The 16,220-nt window shown below is 45.0% G+C and overlaps 1 protein-coding gene across 1 annotated transcript; it reads left to right on the top strand.

Annotated features, from left to right (window-relative positions):
• The first annotated feature begins 777 nt into the window (after nucleotides 1-777).
• On the top strand, nucleotides 778-14,913 carry LOC142771334 (uncharacterized). Its single transcript, XM_075872810.1, has 7 exons — nucleotides 778-878; nucleotides 3,274-3,466; nucleotides 4,845-4,911; nucleotides 11,103-11,236; nucleotides 13,200-13,262; nucleotides 14,065-14,262; nucleotides 14,832-14,913. The coding sequence occupies exons 1-6, from the start codon at nucleotides 876-878 to the stop codon at nucleotides 14,226-14,228; spliced, it is 624 nt and encodes a 207-aa protein (XP_075728925.1). The 5' UTR covers nucleotides 778-875; the 3' UTR covers nucleotides 14,229-14,262; nucleotides 14,832-14,913.
• The last annotated feature ends 1,307 nt before the right edge of the window (nucleotides 14,914-16,220 follow it).

Raw genomic sequence — 16,220 nt, 5'->3', positions numbered from 1 at the left:
TGGTCCTTCTGAAACAATCGTAGTTTAATGCATACCACCTCGTGTCCGTATTCTTGGTTCTCAAAATTGACATTCCCAAACGGAATCCGCGGATAATTTTATCCGTTAACGCTTTTCAAACCTTTATGCAAGTTGGCTTGCAATGGATACCGGGGACCCCGCAAGTGATAGATACGTAGACGAAAGAGCTTATTCACAGGATGGAATTACCATGATCGGCTTTGTTATTTACCCACTTCGCCTTATGTCACTGCGGCTGGGTGAAAATATTCGCAATATTTCTATGTGATGGAAAATGTCTCCTCAAGAATTTATGTTACTTCATTCATGCTAACTTCCTTTGGAGGTCACCTGAATGACTAATTCCCCTCATGGCAATCAGTAGCTGCCGTTTGCAAAACTGGGCAGCCGAATTGAGTCACTCATTTTTATCTGAATGTGTTATGCCCTTATTGCTCCTTTTTAACTTGCTTGAATCTGTGGTACATTTGTTACTATATCGTTTGGACAATTTACAAATATATATCAAAAACAATTATTCACCTAGGTTTTCCTAATTTATATTTCTGCATTGGGTATCTCGTTTGAGGCGCCCTATGAATTTTTTTCTTAAATAAAGACGGTTTTCACCAAACTTTTGTAGTTACAACTCATGAACGTACGCAAATTAGGTCGAACATTTTCTTTCAAAAGTCATACAGTTACCCTATACTTTTTTTGGACAATCAGTTCTTTTGGTCAATTCCCCAAAGTGGGTGTGAGCCAATTACGTGGAATTCCAGCTTCGACAACAGTTTCAGCCTTCTTGCTGCAGACGACGAAGTGCAGTGCGTGACGTGCAGTGGCTCGATTTGCAGGCCATTCGCTGCTTTTAAATGGTGAGTGACTTTTTTTCTACAATCAAAACTACTATTTTCGGATGTGACGAAGCATCTTACAGACAGTGGCACTCGCCCACTCACCGCCGAAGTCTTGAGAGAGAGAGAGAAAGTGCGCGGTTTCACGCACCTTGTTCTACTACAATGCGTCTCCCGCTGCCTCATAAACGGTCGCTTAAAACGTCGCTCTATATCGTTAACGGCGATTAAATTAATATCGGGGAGCCTTAAAACAGCGCCATGTGCACGAGACCAATGGTTAGTCACATATCCGTACAACGCAAGAGCCGTTTTAAAGACACAAAACACAAAAGCTATATTGTTGGTCATGATCGATGCTCGACTATCAATTGACGCAAAAGTAGCGGGATTGAATTTTGGACGCGCCGAATTTTCGATGGAGGCGATAATCTCGAGCCCCGTGTACTGTCGACGCGCGTGAAGAACACCCAAGGGTCGAAATTTTGGGAGCCCTCCACCACAGCGTATCTCATAATGATTCATTATGAGATAGGCTGTCGATACGCTCCTTAACTTTGTATTTCGCAGTACCTGTAGCGCAGTTTTTTTTTTAATCATGAAAAACCAACTATAGCCTAACACCTCATTTTGCTTACGTGTATCTCATAATAAAATCGTGGTTCTAGGACGTAAAACACCTCAGATTTATTATTGCAAGAACCTTTTTTTTATCTTGTTCTTCGCGCGCCAACGACCGTCCTTCACGCGAGAGGAGACTGTCACACCTCGCCGGCTATAGACCCAATCTTTTCCGAATCTGCATTTCTTGCATAACATATACCCGACTCGTTATACCGATGCCTGTGCAGCATGTGGCGCCATCCCCACAATGTTTCGGGTCACTGTATTCAGTGCACCGCTTCCTATTTCCCTTCCTTCCCACAAATCTTTAAGTCCACCCGTACCCCAGAGCACTGGGTATAGGCATCCTTCACGACGGCGTTCCTGACGTCTGTCGTGCCCTCGTTCAGCGGGCCTGGGTGGTAGATCACCGAGGTTGTCATATATGCCCCGAAATAGAAACCGCTCCACATTTTCTATGCATTTAAATAAAATGTTTTCATCATCACGCTATTTCGGCTCATCATCACGCTGTCACCATCACGCTATCATCATCACGCTATCATCACGCTGCTAGCTGTATGCTACGTACGGAGTTTCTTTGTTCTCTTTGACGTTGCTCTAGAGGGCCGTATCTTAATTTAGGGTTACACAGTAAAGCGATTCGGGTAAAGCACGCGGCACTACGGCAACTGCATCGCTTGTCAGCGATATGTCAAACAGCTGGCGCAAATTAATCTTATCGACAAAATAACCTCCCTCCTCGTTGTTAATAAAATCTGATTTGCAAAATGAAAATCATTTCGCCGCAAATGGCGAAGCAATTATTAATCCGATAGAAACAAACTGTAATGTTATACGAAGTAAGGCAAGCAGCTAACTTATTTAATCTGATCTCGCGTAGCTCTAAAAAAACGGTGCTGGTTAAAAGCGAATGTGGTCTCCATGAGGACCGAATTGGTATTCTTGCTGTCTGTCATCCCAATGCGATGTAAGCGCTGAGATTACACCACATATACGGGCTGGCTAACGATATCTATCGAGATAGCACTCACGAATGAAACCAATGTTCAAAGTTTGCCGCCGCTCCACCAGCAATGCAGCCCCCATGGCCCTCCTCAGCGGCGACACTCCTTCACCCTCTGAAAGATCGGCGGGGTGGTTTCTCACTGCTTGACGAGGCATCCACGGCAAGCCTCGCACGCTGGGCAGTATTATCGCCTGCGCCCTTCGTGGACGAAGGCAGCCAGCTCTTTTCATACGTAATTAGGCGCGCTCATCTCCAGCGCTCCCATGCTTTTTACTAGCGCGCAGAACGTGAAATGCGCGGGGTGATGTTTTTGATTCATACTTATACAAAACATAACAGCAATGGAAACGGCAAAAACCCACCGAGGGTGTTCATATTATTGCTATCGGAACGCAGAAATATGTGAGAAGGACAACGAGAAAACGGGTTGTCACTTGATGCCAGCATATATGCACTGCTGCACACACACTCGCATTCCCCTCGAAGTATGGCTTCTTTAATATTACTCGCTTTTTATCACAATCTTCCTTGATAATGCCACGTGCTATTGGAATGGAGAAAATCATCTATCAGGAATTCCCTGTTCACCTGATATTTGCAACTCCGCTAATTGGCTTTGACTTCTGTAGAAGTAGTTACAACATAGTCACTTGTGACATATACAAGATTATTTGGGAAGTTAACTCAGGAGACCTCTTTAGTAGTCGTTTGTATTGAGAGCTGTGGGTACATTTTTGTGTTACTAAGCCTCACGCATCCGTTGCACATTCTGTGCCCATGCAGTATGCTCAGCAGGACCCGAATGCGTCGCCAGGGGGCGGGGTCTACTCGCCCAGCGGTACCTACGCGCCGCCGCAAGCAGCGGCACCATACATGGGCCCGGCGTACAGCCCTTCCCAGCCAGGCCTGGCATCGCCCCCGATGTATGGCTCGCAGCCGTACGCCGCCGTTCCGTACGCTCAGCCAGCCATGTCACGTAAGTGTCGCAGATGCACTGTATGCTATTTTACAAAACTTAATCTGTGGGCGCAAAGAAGGTACGCGCTATATCAAGGAACACATATCACACCGCAAAGGTTGCTGATGCTTCTTAAGCAGTGAGACAAACCACAGTTTTGTTATCGTTACGGTTCATTAAATACCAAGATGTAGGGATATATTTATGGGTTCACTGTGATGTATTGATGAAACAGGAAACATAGCGGGGCACAACCGTTTAAGAAGTAGGTCGTAGTCATGGATCATGGCTCCTTGAAGAGAGTTGAACTGAGGCTGGACTCCAGCGAAATTCTGTATTCAAAAATATTTGTGTCACAACTCACGAGTTCCACGTAGCATGCTATTTTCTCTTCGAAGCACTTCCGGTGGAACTCTTACTTCCGGTTTCAAGAATATTCTGAGAAATTATTGCCAAAATTAAAGAGGTGTGATATCGGTGGCTCGGCTTCAAGTTAGCGATTGTATGGTGTAGTTATCATATCGGATCATCAGTTCATGTATGATTTGTACAAAAAAACTGACAAGATACCTAATGAATATAAATTCAATGAATTACTTGAAGGAGCGCACGGTTTTCCTTTGAGTAGCCCTGACTATGACACCATGCGCAACGAATTTCAAACCACGTGCTTCATTCTGCCTGGCTTCCGAGGCTGCGGCTACAGGCACAAAATACAGTAGTTTCCTTCTGGCATTCGCTACACCTCCTACGAGTGCTCCCTCCTGCTCTCCTCGTATGTTTTTCTACATAAAGCGCGTGGAATATCAGTCCTACAAGCGTTGAGCCTTTCAGGACTTCGCGCTTTTCGACTACACGATGTTATCTTCGCTTGCGAAGTCGCAAACGCTGAAAACGAGGTGAACGCAGTTTATCGCACACGATAGCCATGCCAGACAAGGCAGTGTGGGCGTAGGACTGCATGGAAAAGCAAGTACATTAACAACATACATCTCTTGTATACCAACCAATGGAGGGCTTATTTGAACCTGCCATCACGCTACAAACTGCTGACTACACGAATTGTGCCGCGATGACTGGAATTACCCAGAGAGTAAACCGCGCTCGTTCTTCTTCTTTTCATGGGTTGTTTAAGGAGCTCTTTAGATTACGTTCACACTGGCAAAGAAAAAACATCGCGGGGCGCTATCTATGGCGTAACCAGCGTGTCAATTCTCTTTCATGTAGTACGTAGACATTCTTCTGTCGATCGAGCAACATATTTGTCTGGTAGATATGCAAATTTCGCAGATTGCCGCCAAAAAAATTAGTGTTGTCCCGTAACAGCAGCGCTGCTGCTACGAAAACGGTAACGACCAACGCAGCCGCTCTTTGACAAAGCTGACTCCTGTTTCAGCAATGACCCCGTACGATTCAGCGTACGCAAGCTATATGTACGGTCTCCAGGCGCCACAGAGGCAATAGTGAGTCCACGTTTTGCTTATTATACCTGATAACGCGTACTTTCTATCTATCTATCTATCTATCTATCTATCTATCTATCTATCTATCTATCTATCTATCTATCCATCCATCCATCCATTCATCCATCAGACGTAGCGATTTGGGGGTGAAGGCCGCTTTGAACATGTGAGCCAAGTATGATTGAGCTCAGTACAGCATGGCATGCGCTTGTTTGCTTCAGAGGTACGAAACCTAGGTTTTTTTTCATTCATAATGACGTCTCAACGATGCAGTAAGCGGGACATACTACCCCGCAAGCGAGCAAGCCGGCAATATAGTGGGCGCACTAGTGACTAATAATGAAAGGTCTTTGTGGGAAACAGATACATGGGCGAGTTTGTAAAGATCGTCCGGTGCAATTGTTCTTGAGCATATTGTGTGTTCTAGGCTTTTAAGTGCCATCATGCAGCTTTTGGAAGCGACGTGCCATGACGTGTGTGTGTCGTCATAGTACACGTAGTGCCACCACGTATCAGCATCAAATGCGAGTGTTTCCCTAGTCCGAAAAAGCGTGACACCAAACTTTCCAATCGGCGTCACAAGCGGAAGAGTCATGTGACTAGACCCGAAGCGTCACAAATTACGTTATGCTACCACCAAAATTTTAATAAAAGGGAAAGGCTCCGGCCGCCGTCAAGTAAGTGTCGCTATTTTTCCTTGGCCATCAGTTAGCCCGAGTCACCCAGCGGACGGGGACCTACAACTTATACATACCGCTCTGTGGTTCTCACTATTCCGAATGACGTTATACGGAACCTTTCTGCTGAAGGAAAGTGACTCTTCATCCTGTGATGGCCACCGGAGGTCTTGCTGTTATGCTCTCTAGGTTCAGTCTGGACTGGCATGGTGGATGGACGTGTTTTTTAGCGCTCCCGATCGACTGCGCAGATAAGTGTTTTTGCATGTTTTGAGCTTGCTTTTATAACTATTGAGGCAGTATTGTAAACCTTTAGAGCACTTAATACATTGTACGGCCTTTCGAGGGTCAGTCACCAAGTATTTACTTGTTTTGGTGTGTGTGTGTGTGTTTTTTTCTCCTGCCAACCCGTAGCGGAGGTGCACGCACACCGAACACGCAAACTTTTGTAGTAGAGCTTAGACTTTTTTCTTATCGCATGGTTCGTCTTACGCCATGTTTTGTAATTATCCAGTGCGACAATTCATAAGAAAATTGGTGTCAAAAACGCATACATAAAAAACAGTAAAATGTTATGGATGCGGGGTGGGTTTTAAATTGAACGCAAGTGCAGACGTGAATGCAGAAAAAGCTGATGCCAAGTGTACGCAATATGAGGTAGAGGTAAAAATGGGGAAAATGATGGTTGCCCACAGTAAACTGCTGATGGGAATCACCGAGCTTAAGACTGCGTCGGCGACAGAGCAAGAAAAAAACTAGGGCTATGGGAGAAAGGCTCAAGTCCTCCGAGGAGGCACTGGCGATTGTGAACAAAGGAGCGGCCGACGAAGAGAATGGTAGGACACCAGCACCCAGAACGACAGAGCAGCGGGTGCAAGCAACTTAAGAAAAAAAAACAGGTTCAGCCGGTTCAATGGTCGCAAGACTCAGCTTCAGCGAAGTAGTGGAGGGGTTCGGAGGGGAAAAAGCCACCGGCGTCACAGGTGCAAGTAACCCCCAAGTGCAGGACGTTCCAGCTAAAAAGTCGCAGCACGTGACAATCACCGGGGACATGAACTTAAATCGTTGCAGAGAAGCAATCGAAGAGTGGGTGAGAGGGGACAAGAGGGTTGCAGTAGGGACGTTCCCAAAACGTAAGCTGGAAGCAGTCATGAGACAAACGAGCACAAAACTCAAAGCTACAGCTGATGGACATAACCTCATGATAATTGCAGGCGGTTTAAACAATGTCTTAAATGAAGATCGGCAAGACTAGCGAACACACTAGCTAAAGGGGTTGATGACATGCGCGCCATTTCTCCTCAGATGCAGGTAGTGATATGCACGATACCGGAGGTACCGGTGCATGATAGCAACCTGCATATAGCGGTTGTCAACGCAAACAAGGAGATGTGGCAGATGAGTCGACAGAAAGGCTTTGAGGTGGTGGAAATAAACAGAGTGGTGCATAGGTGGGGTGGTTTTCAACGAGACAGAATTCACTTCGATGGGCGGCTAGGTCATGAGGTGGGTTGCTGACTTGCAGGACGCGCAGTAGCTTTTTTGGGGAGCAAGCGAGCCCTTCGGGGTGCAGGATAGCTAGTAACGAGGAAAACAACCAGGGAGACTGTGCGACAGGTGGTATGGACAGATACGATTCCAAAGCGGCACCAACATCTAAGATAGGTAGATTCCGGGGCATAAATAGACGTAGCCACGAGCGCCGAGCCAATTCAGACATAGGGTATATTAACATGCAGGATGGTAGGAACAGGCTAAAGTGGGAAGAGATAGAAGAACAGCTAAGGGAAGACAGGCCGATGGTATACGGTTTTGTAGAAACACATCTCAGGGACATGGAACAACCTCCGAACAATTCGGACTACGCGTGGGAATATTCTAATAGAACAAAAGGCAGCAGAAAAGGGGGTGGTATTGGGGCTTTCATTCATAAAAGTACAGACTGGCAAAGGGTCAAGCAGGAGTGCAAGAAATATTTATGGGTAAAAGCGAAAGTGGCAGGGCACGTGACGATCGTGGGTTTTGTATACTTGTGGACAGGAGCAAAAGCCAGGGAGGAAAACCAACAAGTGGTGCTGTGCATAGAAAATGACATTGACGAACTAAGAGAAGAGTGCATCGTAATTATATTAGGAGATATGAACGCGCACATACAAGATATGGATGGATATACTGACCTAACAGGCAGAATGCTAATGGATGTACGTGAAAGGCATGATTTAATCATTTGCAGCAGCATCGTGAGAAATATGAAGAGCAGATAACATGGGAGGTGGGAAGGCTGCAGTCGACGATAAATTACGCAATAATGTCCCATAGGATGTTTGATCGGCTAAGGGTGCTGGACATAAATGAGTATGGGTCTACAAGCTTAGGACCTGATCACAAACGTATCAAGCTGAGTGTTGAAAGAGAAATAAAAACGCAAAGATGGCATTACCAGCAACCACACGGTAATATTTGTTCAGAAAGGCAAATAAAAATAGCAACTAAAGATATTGAAAAAATAATCACCGAGGATACTAAAACAGAGTGGACGTACATAAATCTAACTCGATTGTTTCAGTTAGAGCGTGCTAAGGTACGATTCAAATCAACCAAAAAAAAGCAGACACAAACTCTAAAGTTAGTGAGATGAGGAAGTTAAGAGAGCCATAGTAAGACGTCAGGATGCCTCCAGGGAACAAAGGTATGCTAAACAGAGGGGTGAACCGGAAGATAATGTCAAAAAGTGCGATAACTTTTTGACCTGCAGAGGGGAAGCTTCCGATTTCATCAGTGAAAAGATTACGACAAAGGAGGCCCAATGGATGGTGAAAGTAAACAAAAATATGGAAAAGAAGCTGCAAAACTTCAGAACCATCTCAATTCTCTGAGTAATGAGACAAGCATAAAACAGAGGTTAACAGCTACAGTTCAAGGGGTCAGACTAGAAGGGGATGAAGCAATGTAATATATAAAAACAATGATGATGGAAAAATGTAATTACCAAGAAAGCACTGCATACACCGTACAAGATGAGGATGGACCAATTAGCTCATTGGCTCCACTGAGACTACGAGAGTGGCAAAGGGCGGCGAAAGACTTCTTAATAGCACATCAACAGGCCCTGATGGCATCCCAATCATGCTCATAAAGATCTAGGACCAAACTCTAAGCAAACATTAAGAGAGGCAGCGAACAAAGTAATAACGAATGGCGAAGCTCCCAATGGGTGGAAACTAAGCAGGATGAGCATTATCTATAAAGGAAAGTGGGACAAAGCCGATATAAACAACTATACCATCCTGTAACAGTGCCGTCAGTTGTTTACAGGCTGGTGATGCAGATAGTAAAGGAAAGACTACAAGCATGGATGGAGAATGAGCGGGTGCTGGGAGAACTAAAAAATGGGTTCCGTAAATGAAGGAGGTTGGAGGACAATCTGTTTTCATTAGTACAGTGTATTGAAAGAGCGGAAAAACAACACAGGCCCCTGTGGCTGGCATTTCTTGATATCAAGGGAGCTTACAATAGTGGGATTCAAGAAGACTTGTAACGAATACTGGACACACTGGGTGTGGTGGAAGATGGAATAACTAATCTTCTAAAGGATATCTATAAAAGTGACAAAATCATTATCAAATGGGAGGAACAGGTATCTGAACCTATACAGATACAACGCGGGCTTCGACAGGAATGTCTCTTGTCATTTTTGTTATTTATGCTGTATCTACGGGGACTAGAAGCCAAATTAGAGGGGAGTCAACTCTTCTTCAACCTCTCTTTTGCTAAGCATGGAAAACACATGGAACAGTCATTATCAGCATTGATGTATGCAGATGATGTAGTATTATTATCCTACAAGGAATATCTGGAGGGATTGATAGACATCTGTGGTAATGAGGGGGATAGGATAAGTTTGAGGTTCAGCAGGGAAAAATCGGCAATCGTGACTTTTAATGATAACAAAGGCAGTGAGCATAAGATAAAGGAAGTCACGCTAGAAATTGTGGATAAATAAAAATATTTGGGCGTATGTATAAATAACTGGGCTGAGTATCTAACGGAGCATGAAAGATACGTAATGACTAAGGGCACCAGGAGTGCAGCTGTAATAAGAAATGGGGCATTGTGAAACTACAATAGGTATAAGGCTGTGAGAGGGATTTGACAAGGTGTCATGGTCCTGGGTTTGACATTCGGCAATGCGGTCTTGTGCATGAAATCATAAGTTCAAACAAGCTTGGAAATTAAACAACGTGGCATAGATGTAGACTTGCTTTGGGAGCACACGGGAATACCCCAAATCAGGAGGTACAGGGTGACATCGTTTGAGCGCAGGGAAGCTAGCCGCAAGATAGAGTTTGAGCAGCGATTGAGAAAAATGGGAGAGAAGCGTTGGGTTAGGAAAGTTTTCAGCTACTTGTACATGAAGAATGTTGATACTAAATGGAGGAAGCGAACTCGAAAATCGTCAAGCAAGTATTTAGACAACAGCAGAATACCAAGCCAAAAGAAAACGTCTGTTAAGAAGAAGGTGAACGAAAAAGAGAGGGAAGTGTGAAAGATAGGAGTGCTTAGGAAATCATCACTGGGGACCTACCAAACTTTTCAGCAGGGAATTGCAAGGGAAAAAATCTGCAATAATTATCGGGGTAGTTCTCTGCTCTTCGAGGCTAGAACAGGAGTATTGTGGACCAGAACGTACCGATCCAAATACGAAGGCACAGACACAATATGTATTGCGTGTGGAGGAGAAAATGCCTGAACATTTGATAATGCTCTATAAAGGGCTCCGCCCTGTAGTCGAAGACACTGGCGCAAAATTTTTCAAAGCACTGGGTTTTAGGGACAGTGAAGGGAAAATTGATTTTGAACGGGTAGAAATAACCAGGAGTAGGCTAATTGACTAGTGGCTACAATCGAGGCGCAAGTGAAATTCAATTTTTAAACAAGTAGTGATAGTACTTAACTTTATGGCTAGGTGGTGTGAGCCACTGCACGATCTAAAGGGCACAGCCGGATACATCCATCCATCCAGGATGTAGGAGCACCCATCAAGTGCACTCAAGAGCCAGAAGCAGCGAATACTTTCAAAACAGAAGGAGAAATTGCGAAAATTTGCGACGGTTGACGACATATCTTGGGCGGCGCATCTTTCTTTTGCCACTTCGCTATCTATATTGTGCATGCAGTGACGAAATGAGAGAGATGAAAATTTAAACAGCAAGGACAAAAAAAGAAAACGCGGACACGATTGGGTCAGCTTGCATTCTGGTTCTCTTTTACGGAGCTGTTTGAGTTCCCATCATGCATCTGTACCAACTTGCCTCAGTGGTTGCCCTTGTGAAATTGGACAGGGTGCGTGAGTTTTCTGCCACGACTTCGCAATGTATACTTCGACGATGTTAACATTTGCTGCGGCAGAAACTTCGCGAGGCAAGAGTGTAATCATATATGCAAGATGAATCTGTAATGAACAGCTGAAGTACGGGCTTTGTCTCAAACACTGGTGCTCCTTCCCTGCGTCAGCCTCATCCAAGCTCCACCGAGGCGCAAGGGCGTGTTCACCACGGACAACATCCTCACGGTTCTCATGGTGGGTGGCACGCTCGTACTCGCCGTCTTCGCCCTCCTCCTCGTCGTCACCGTCGTTGTCCCCAAGAGTGAGTTCCATTTAGCATGCACTACTATTATTTTTTCCCATAGCATTGCTATTAGACGTCGTATCCGTGTGCAAGCAGAAGCGGTGACGTGGTACCTTTTAGTACAACTTTGCCTCCCTTTAACCTTGCCTTTTGCGAACTGAACAGAAATCTTGGCAGACATCACTGGATGCGCCTACAGTCCCTGGATATTTTTAGGCAAGTGCCGTCATTCTTTTAACCGAGCCACCGGGCCACGCATACCCCTCTCCCGCCTCTCGGGCCGCGACGAGCATAGCGCGTGTTATCAGCGTGACAGAGCATTCTTGATTGGAAAGTGGCACGAGCCGGGTTATAGGACCAACGCCCGCACGGTGGCTGTTAGGGAGAGGATACAGATTAGGTCTAGACACTTGGGAGAGGAGGGTTGGACACTTTGGAGAGGTTATGGAGGGAATGTCGCTACTTTCTCTATATTAAGGGGGTTTTTATGCGCCCGATTCAGCCGTTTGCCGCCCTTTCCTGCTCTCGCCCATCGCCTAGCCTTCACGTGTGCTTTGTGGTCATGGGAGAGAGAACCCCTCATTCGTTGCCTCATGAACTAATTTTCGTTCAGTTGTGTGCTGATCGGTGAGGTGGCGTTTTGCATTCCTCGTGTTCACAATCTTAGCCCTCGCACCGACTCTTTAAAAGATTTGGTGTCTTGGGATAGCGCGTCGCCGTTTGTGGCGCTATGCGGGCAGCCAATGGGGAAGCGTCCCTGCAACGCTTCTGCATGCGATGCGCTGTGACGCGGCGGCATTATTGCCACAAAGAAGGGACACGATGGAACAAATCTTGGCAGACGTATTATATTGAAGCGAGAAACTCGTCTGTCGCATCTCCAGGGGAAAGGACTTGGAAGCACGTGTAACGCAAGCAGCGCTACCCATCATGTAGCGTCGCATCACTACCACTCCCTGAACTAAGGCGGGCCGATGGCTCCCCTTGAGAAGCGCGCGTTTGCACTGGCATTGAAAGAAATAAAGAAGGCGTTGTCGATGCCAGTGCAAAACTGCCCATTCATCGAATTTCGTTGTGCAGTTCCATTAAATGGTCATCTTTTTCTTTATTAGCCAGGGCCTTGCCTGTGTGATCTCGTATTCTTGTTCTAGCCTATTTCGTTCTTTCAAGTCGTTTCACTAAATACGCTGAACTTAATAATATACGTTCTTCTACGATTATACATATTGCCGACGACCCCTTGACACGAGGGCGCAGCAATTTTGGCTGCCAGGTTTTTGAAGACAATATTGAATTTTGCATTCTCGGCTATATCATTACAAAATTACGCAAAGGAAAAAGCTGCAGGCGGTGTTAAAAATTATAAGACAGCGCAAACTAATAATATATAATAAAGCTTCCACCTTATCTCCAGCATTAGCGTTACTGTTGGCGGCTACCCTGCACAAAACTGGCTGCTTTCCCACCCATTTGGCGATGCAAATTGCCAGTTGGCACCTTGTCTATTTTCGGGCTACCTTTAGGTATCTTATTTTAGAGAGTTCCTCACCAGAGAGTTCCTCGTCTTTCTCGTTGTTGCGTTCTGTATAAAAGCGTGCAAATGCGCGTATGCACTGTCGCCTTCGTCTTTCTCGCGGGACGCACGTGACAATATTCAAAATGGTTTTATTTATTCATTATTAGTAAATACCCTGGTCGTATAACTGTCCCTGTTTTATTTGGCTACAAATCGGGCGATAATATAAAGTGACGAGGCTACTTTGGCAGCCTTTGGCTCGAATTCTGGCGTCTATTTAAGTCCACATAAATGTACCCTGACAACTATAGCCTGCTATACTGGGCACAAAATTTATGTAGGCATTACTCGAGCATGCGGGAACCAAGGGGGAATACCTGACCGAGCTAACGGTGAAGAGTTCAACATCTTTGATAGGCTTGAAGAGGCTGTGATCACAGCGTCACGTATCGTCCTCGTTTGCAGTCACGAGAAAACAGCACTCGGGTCACAGGAGGAGGCACGAGTTCCCAGCGGAGTACGATAACCGTGAGTATACGCCGCCGAATCCAGAACGCATGCGCAACGGCTTTACCGACGCCATGATAAGTATGTCCCGCTTTTCCAACTACACCATGACTGCGCAGCAAGGTATGGAGTCCCCCACCCAGTCAGGAGTGTTGAAATTTGGGCGATTTGGTTCGTCATACTTGAACATTCAGCATTACAGTAAAGAACGGCCGAGCAGACCGACACAACGGTATGCTTTTCTTGTGTCAGTCTGCACCGCCATTTTTTTCTTTGCCGTAATGCGCTATACAGTTCAAGTATACCTCATATAGCACTTGCGTTGATTTTGGAAAATACCCCCGACAGCCATCCCTACATATTGGTCAACTCAAGAAACTTTTTTTTTCGTAAATATTCTTACAGAAATAAATGTTCATACCCAAGGCATTCTTTTTAGCCCGTTGAGGTGGATTAAGTGCAGTCGGAGAAAATACCCCACAGCGTCCGTCACCCTCTTCCCAACCCCCTTCTAGCTGTGGCGTAGCCAGGGGGTGGCACAGCGGGCCCATGCTCCCAGCCCCCCCCCCCCCCTCGGAATTCCGTTCACCATGACATACAGAGCGGAAAATGGTTAGTTCAAATAAGTGCCCCCCTTTCCCACATAAAAAAATTTTGCCTACACCCGTGCCTTCAACTGAGGTGCTTGAGACTGAGGCACTTGACACTGAGGTGCGTGAGCAGTGAAAAATCGGCAGGCATTAGAGAGGAAGGTGAGAATGCACCCACCTTCTGTTTAAGTCAATGTGCGAGTCATATGCCCACGATTAGACTGCTTTTCCAGTGGCCCATCCCGAGCAGCCCGTGGACGCACCCCAGGTGAGCGAGTTCACCAAAGAGGAGCTGACAGAGTCCAAGCTCAACGCTGCTGGCACCGAGCGTGGCTCTAAGCACGAACGCAAAATCCTCCAGACGGCCAGGCACACTAAAAGACTTGCGAAAGCGTAGCACTCAACAGCAGAACATCGCCACTCATTTGCAGGTATTTCGGATGAGTTCTGCGCAAACTCTCAAGGTAGCGGTAGGGTTAAGAGAGCAAAAGCAGACAAGCGCGCCTATGTAGCACAAAAGCACAAGGAAATTCATACATAGTTTTCAGAAAGGAAACTTCTCATTGCCCAAAAGCTTTGTCTTTGTCCTAAGTTTGATCCCGGGATTAACGCATTTTCGAACGGTTGCTATACCGATTGAGATACGAGGAAGCTGGCAGTTCTCAGCGCTGCGTGAACTAATCAACAACTCGAAGCACATGGGGTCTGTGTCGGTTCATTCACCCCGTGCCGCCAGTATGTCTACTTTCCTAGTAGTCATATGTCATGCCCTTGTCGGGTTACATAAAAAAAAGAAATCAAAATGAGTTCCCAGAACTGACTTGCATTGCCCTTAGTGTACCTATATATACGGTCTCGAGATCCGCCTTAGAATACTTTTTGACGTTTTTTTAGTATTTGTGTGCTTAAAAGAGAGTGATACACTAAAACGCAAGATTCTTCCTTTTCTATTTTGCCTTTCTTCACTTCATCGTCATTCTCGTTGCTTTCTTCGGAACAGGTGACACCACATACCCCCGAAAAAGCCCTCGGAGTTCTCTTTTGGGAAAATGGGAAAGTCCGCCAGCTTAAATAAATTGCAGTAATTATCAAAATGTGCCGTGTCTTACCATTCATTCTATTATTTTACAATACATTGTATTACATTCACTACCATTTAATTCATTGCTTTCAAATAAGTCGAGCGCTTCGTAGCAGATATTTGCCAGTGCTTCGTAGCAGCAACTGCGTTTATAATAGGCAACCCTGGACAGTTTACAGAACACTCAGCAGGGTGGTCTAGTGCTTGAGGTGCTCAACTGCTAACCAGCAGGTCGCGGGATCGCATCTATCTGCTCAGCTTTGTGTAGGTCGAAATTGGCACAGATAGATAGATAGATAGATAGATAGATAGATAGATAGATAGATAGATAGATAGATAGATAGATAGATAGATAGATAGATAGATAGATAGATAGATAGATAGATAGATAGATAGATAGATAGATAGATAGATAGATAGATAGATAGATAGATAGATAGATAGATAGATAGATAGATAGATAGATAGATAGATAGATAGATAGATAGATAGATAGATAGATAGATAGATAGATAGATAGATAGATAGATAGATAGATAGATAGATAGATAGATAGATAGATAGATAGATAGATAGATAGATAGATAGATAGATAGATAGATAGATAGATAGATAGATATTCAATGTGCCTGCAGCATGCAAACAAATGCTTCGCATTAAAAAACACAACTTGCCCCTGGCACGGAACACAGCAGCGGCCTTCGGATTACGGGCAATGGGGGCAAGCACAGCTTCGCACACGCGTGTCTTTCCTTCTCTCTTTCTACCTTTCTTTCTCCTTTCTTTCTTTCTTTCCTTCTTTCTTTCTTTCTTTCTTTTTTCTTTCTTTCTTTCCTTCCGTCTTTCTTTTTTTCTTGCTTACTTGCTTGTTATCTATCTATCGCAATGCATTATTCTCTAACTGCTTTTCTTCCTCCGCGCCGCGAACTCGACCATACAAAAGCTTCGCAGCTGAGCATTTGAGTTTCTGCAAACAACGACGACGGTCATACCGTCATATTCAGGAAACAATAAAATATAACTACTTAAAATTACTAATCACTTCGATAAAAGATCTGAATGCCAAATCACAGAACGTCCCACAATATCGCATGGCCCAATTATTAGAAATCTGTGCATTTTCTATCGCTTGAGTAGCTTTAGTATGAAACATGGCATAATTTCAGAAAATAAGCATGATTTCCAGCGTAGCAAACCTACACAGACTGCACTGTTAAACCGAAAAGAATTCATCATTAAAAACATTGAAGAAAAAATTCTTACGCTGGGGGTTTTTATTGACTGCAACAAAGCCTTCGATACCCTAAA

The sequence above is a fragment of the Rhipicephalus microplus genome, chromosome 9 (assembly GCF_043290135.1).
Source record: "Rhipicephalus microplus isolate Deutch F79 chromosome 9, USDA_Rmic, whole genome shotgun sequence".
NCBI lineage: Eukaryota > Metazoa > Arthropoda > Arachnida > Ixodida > Ixodidae > Rhipicephalus > Rhipicephalus microplus.
This window is presented reverse-complemented; position numbering and strand designations above follow the sequence as displayed.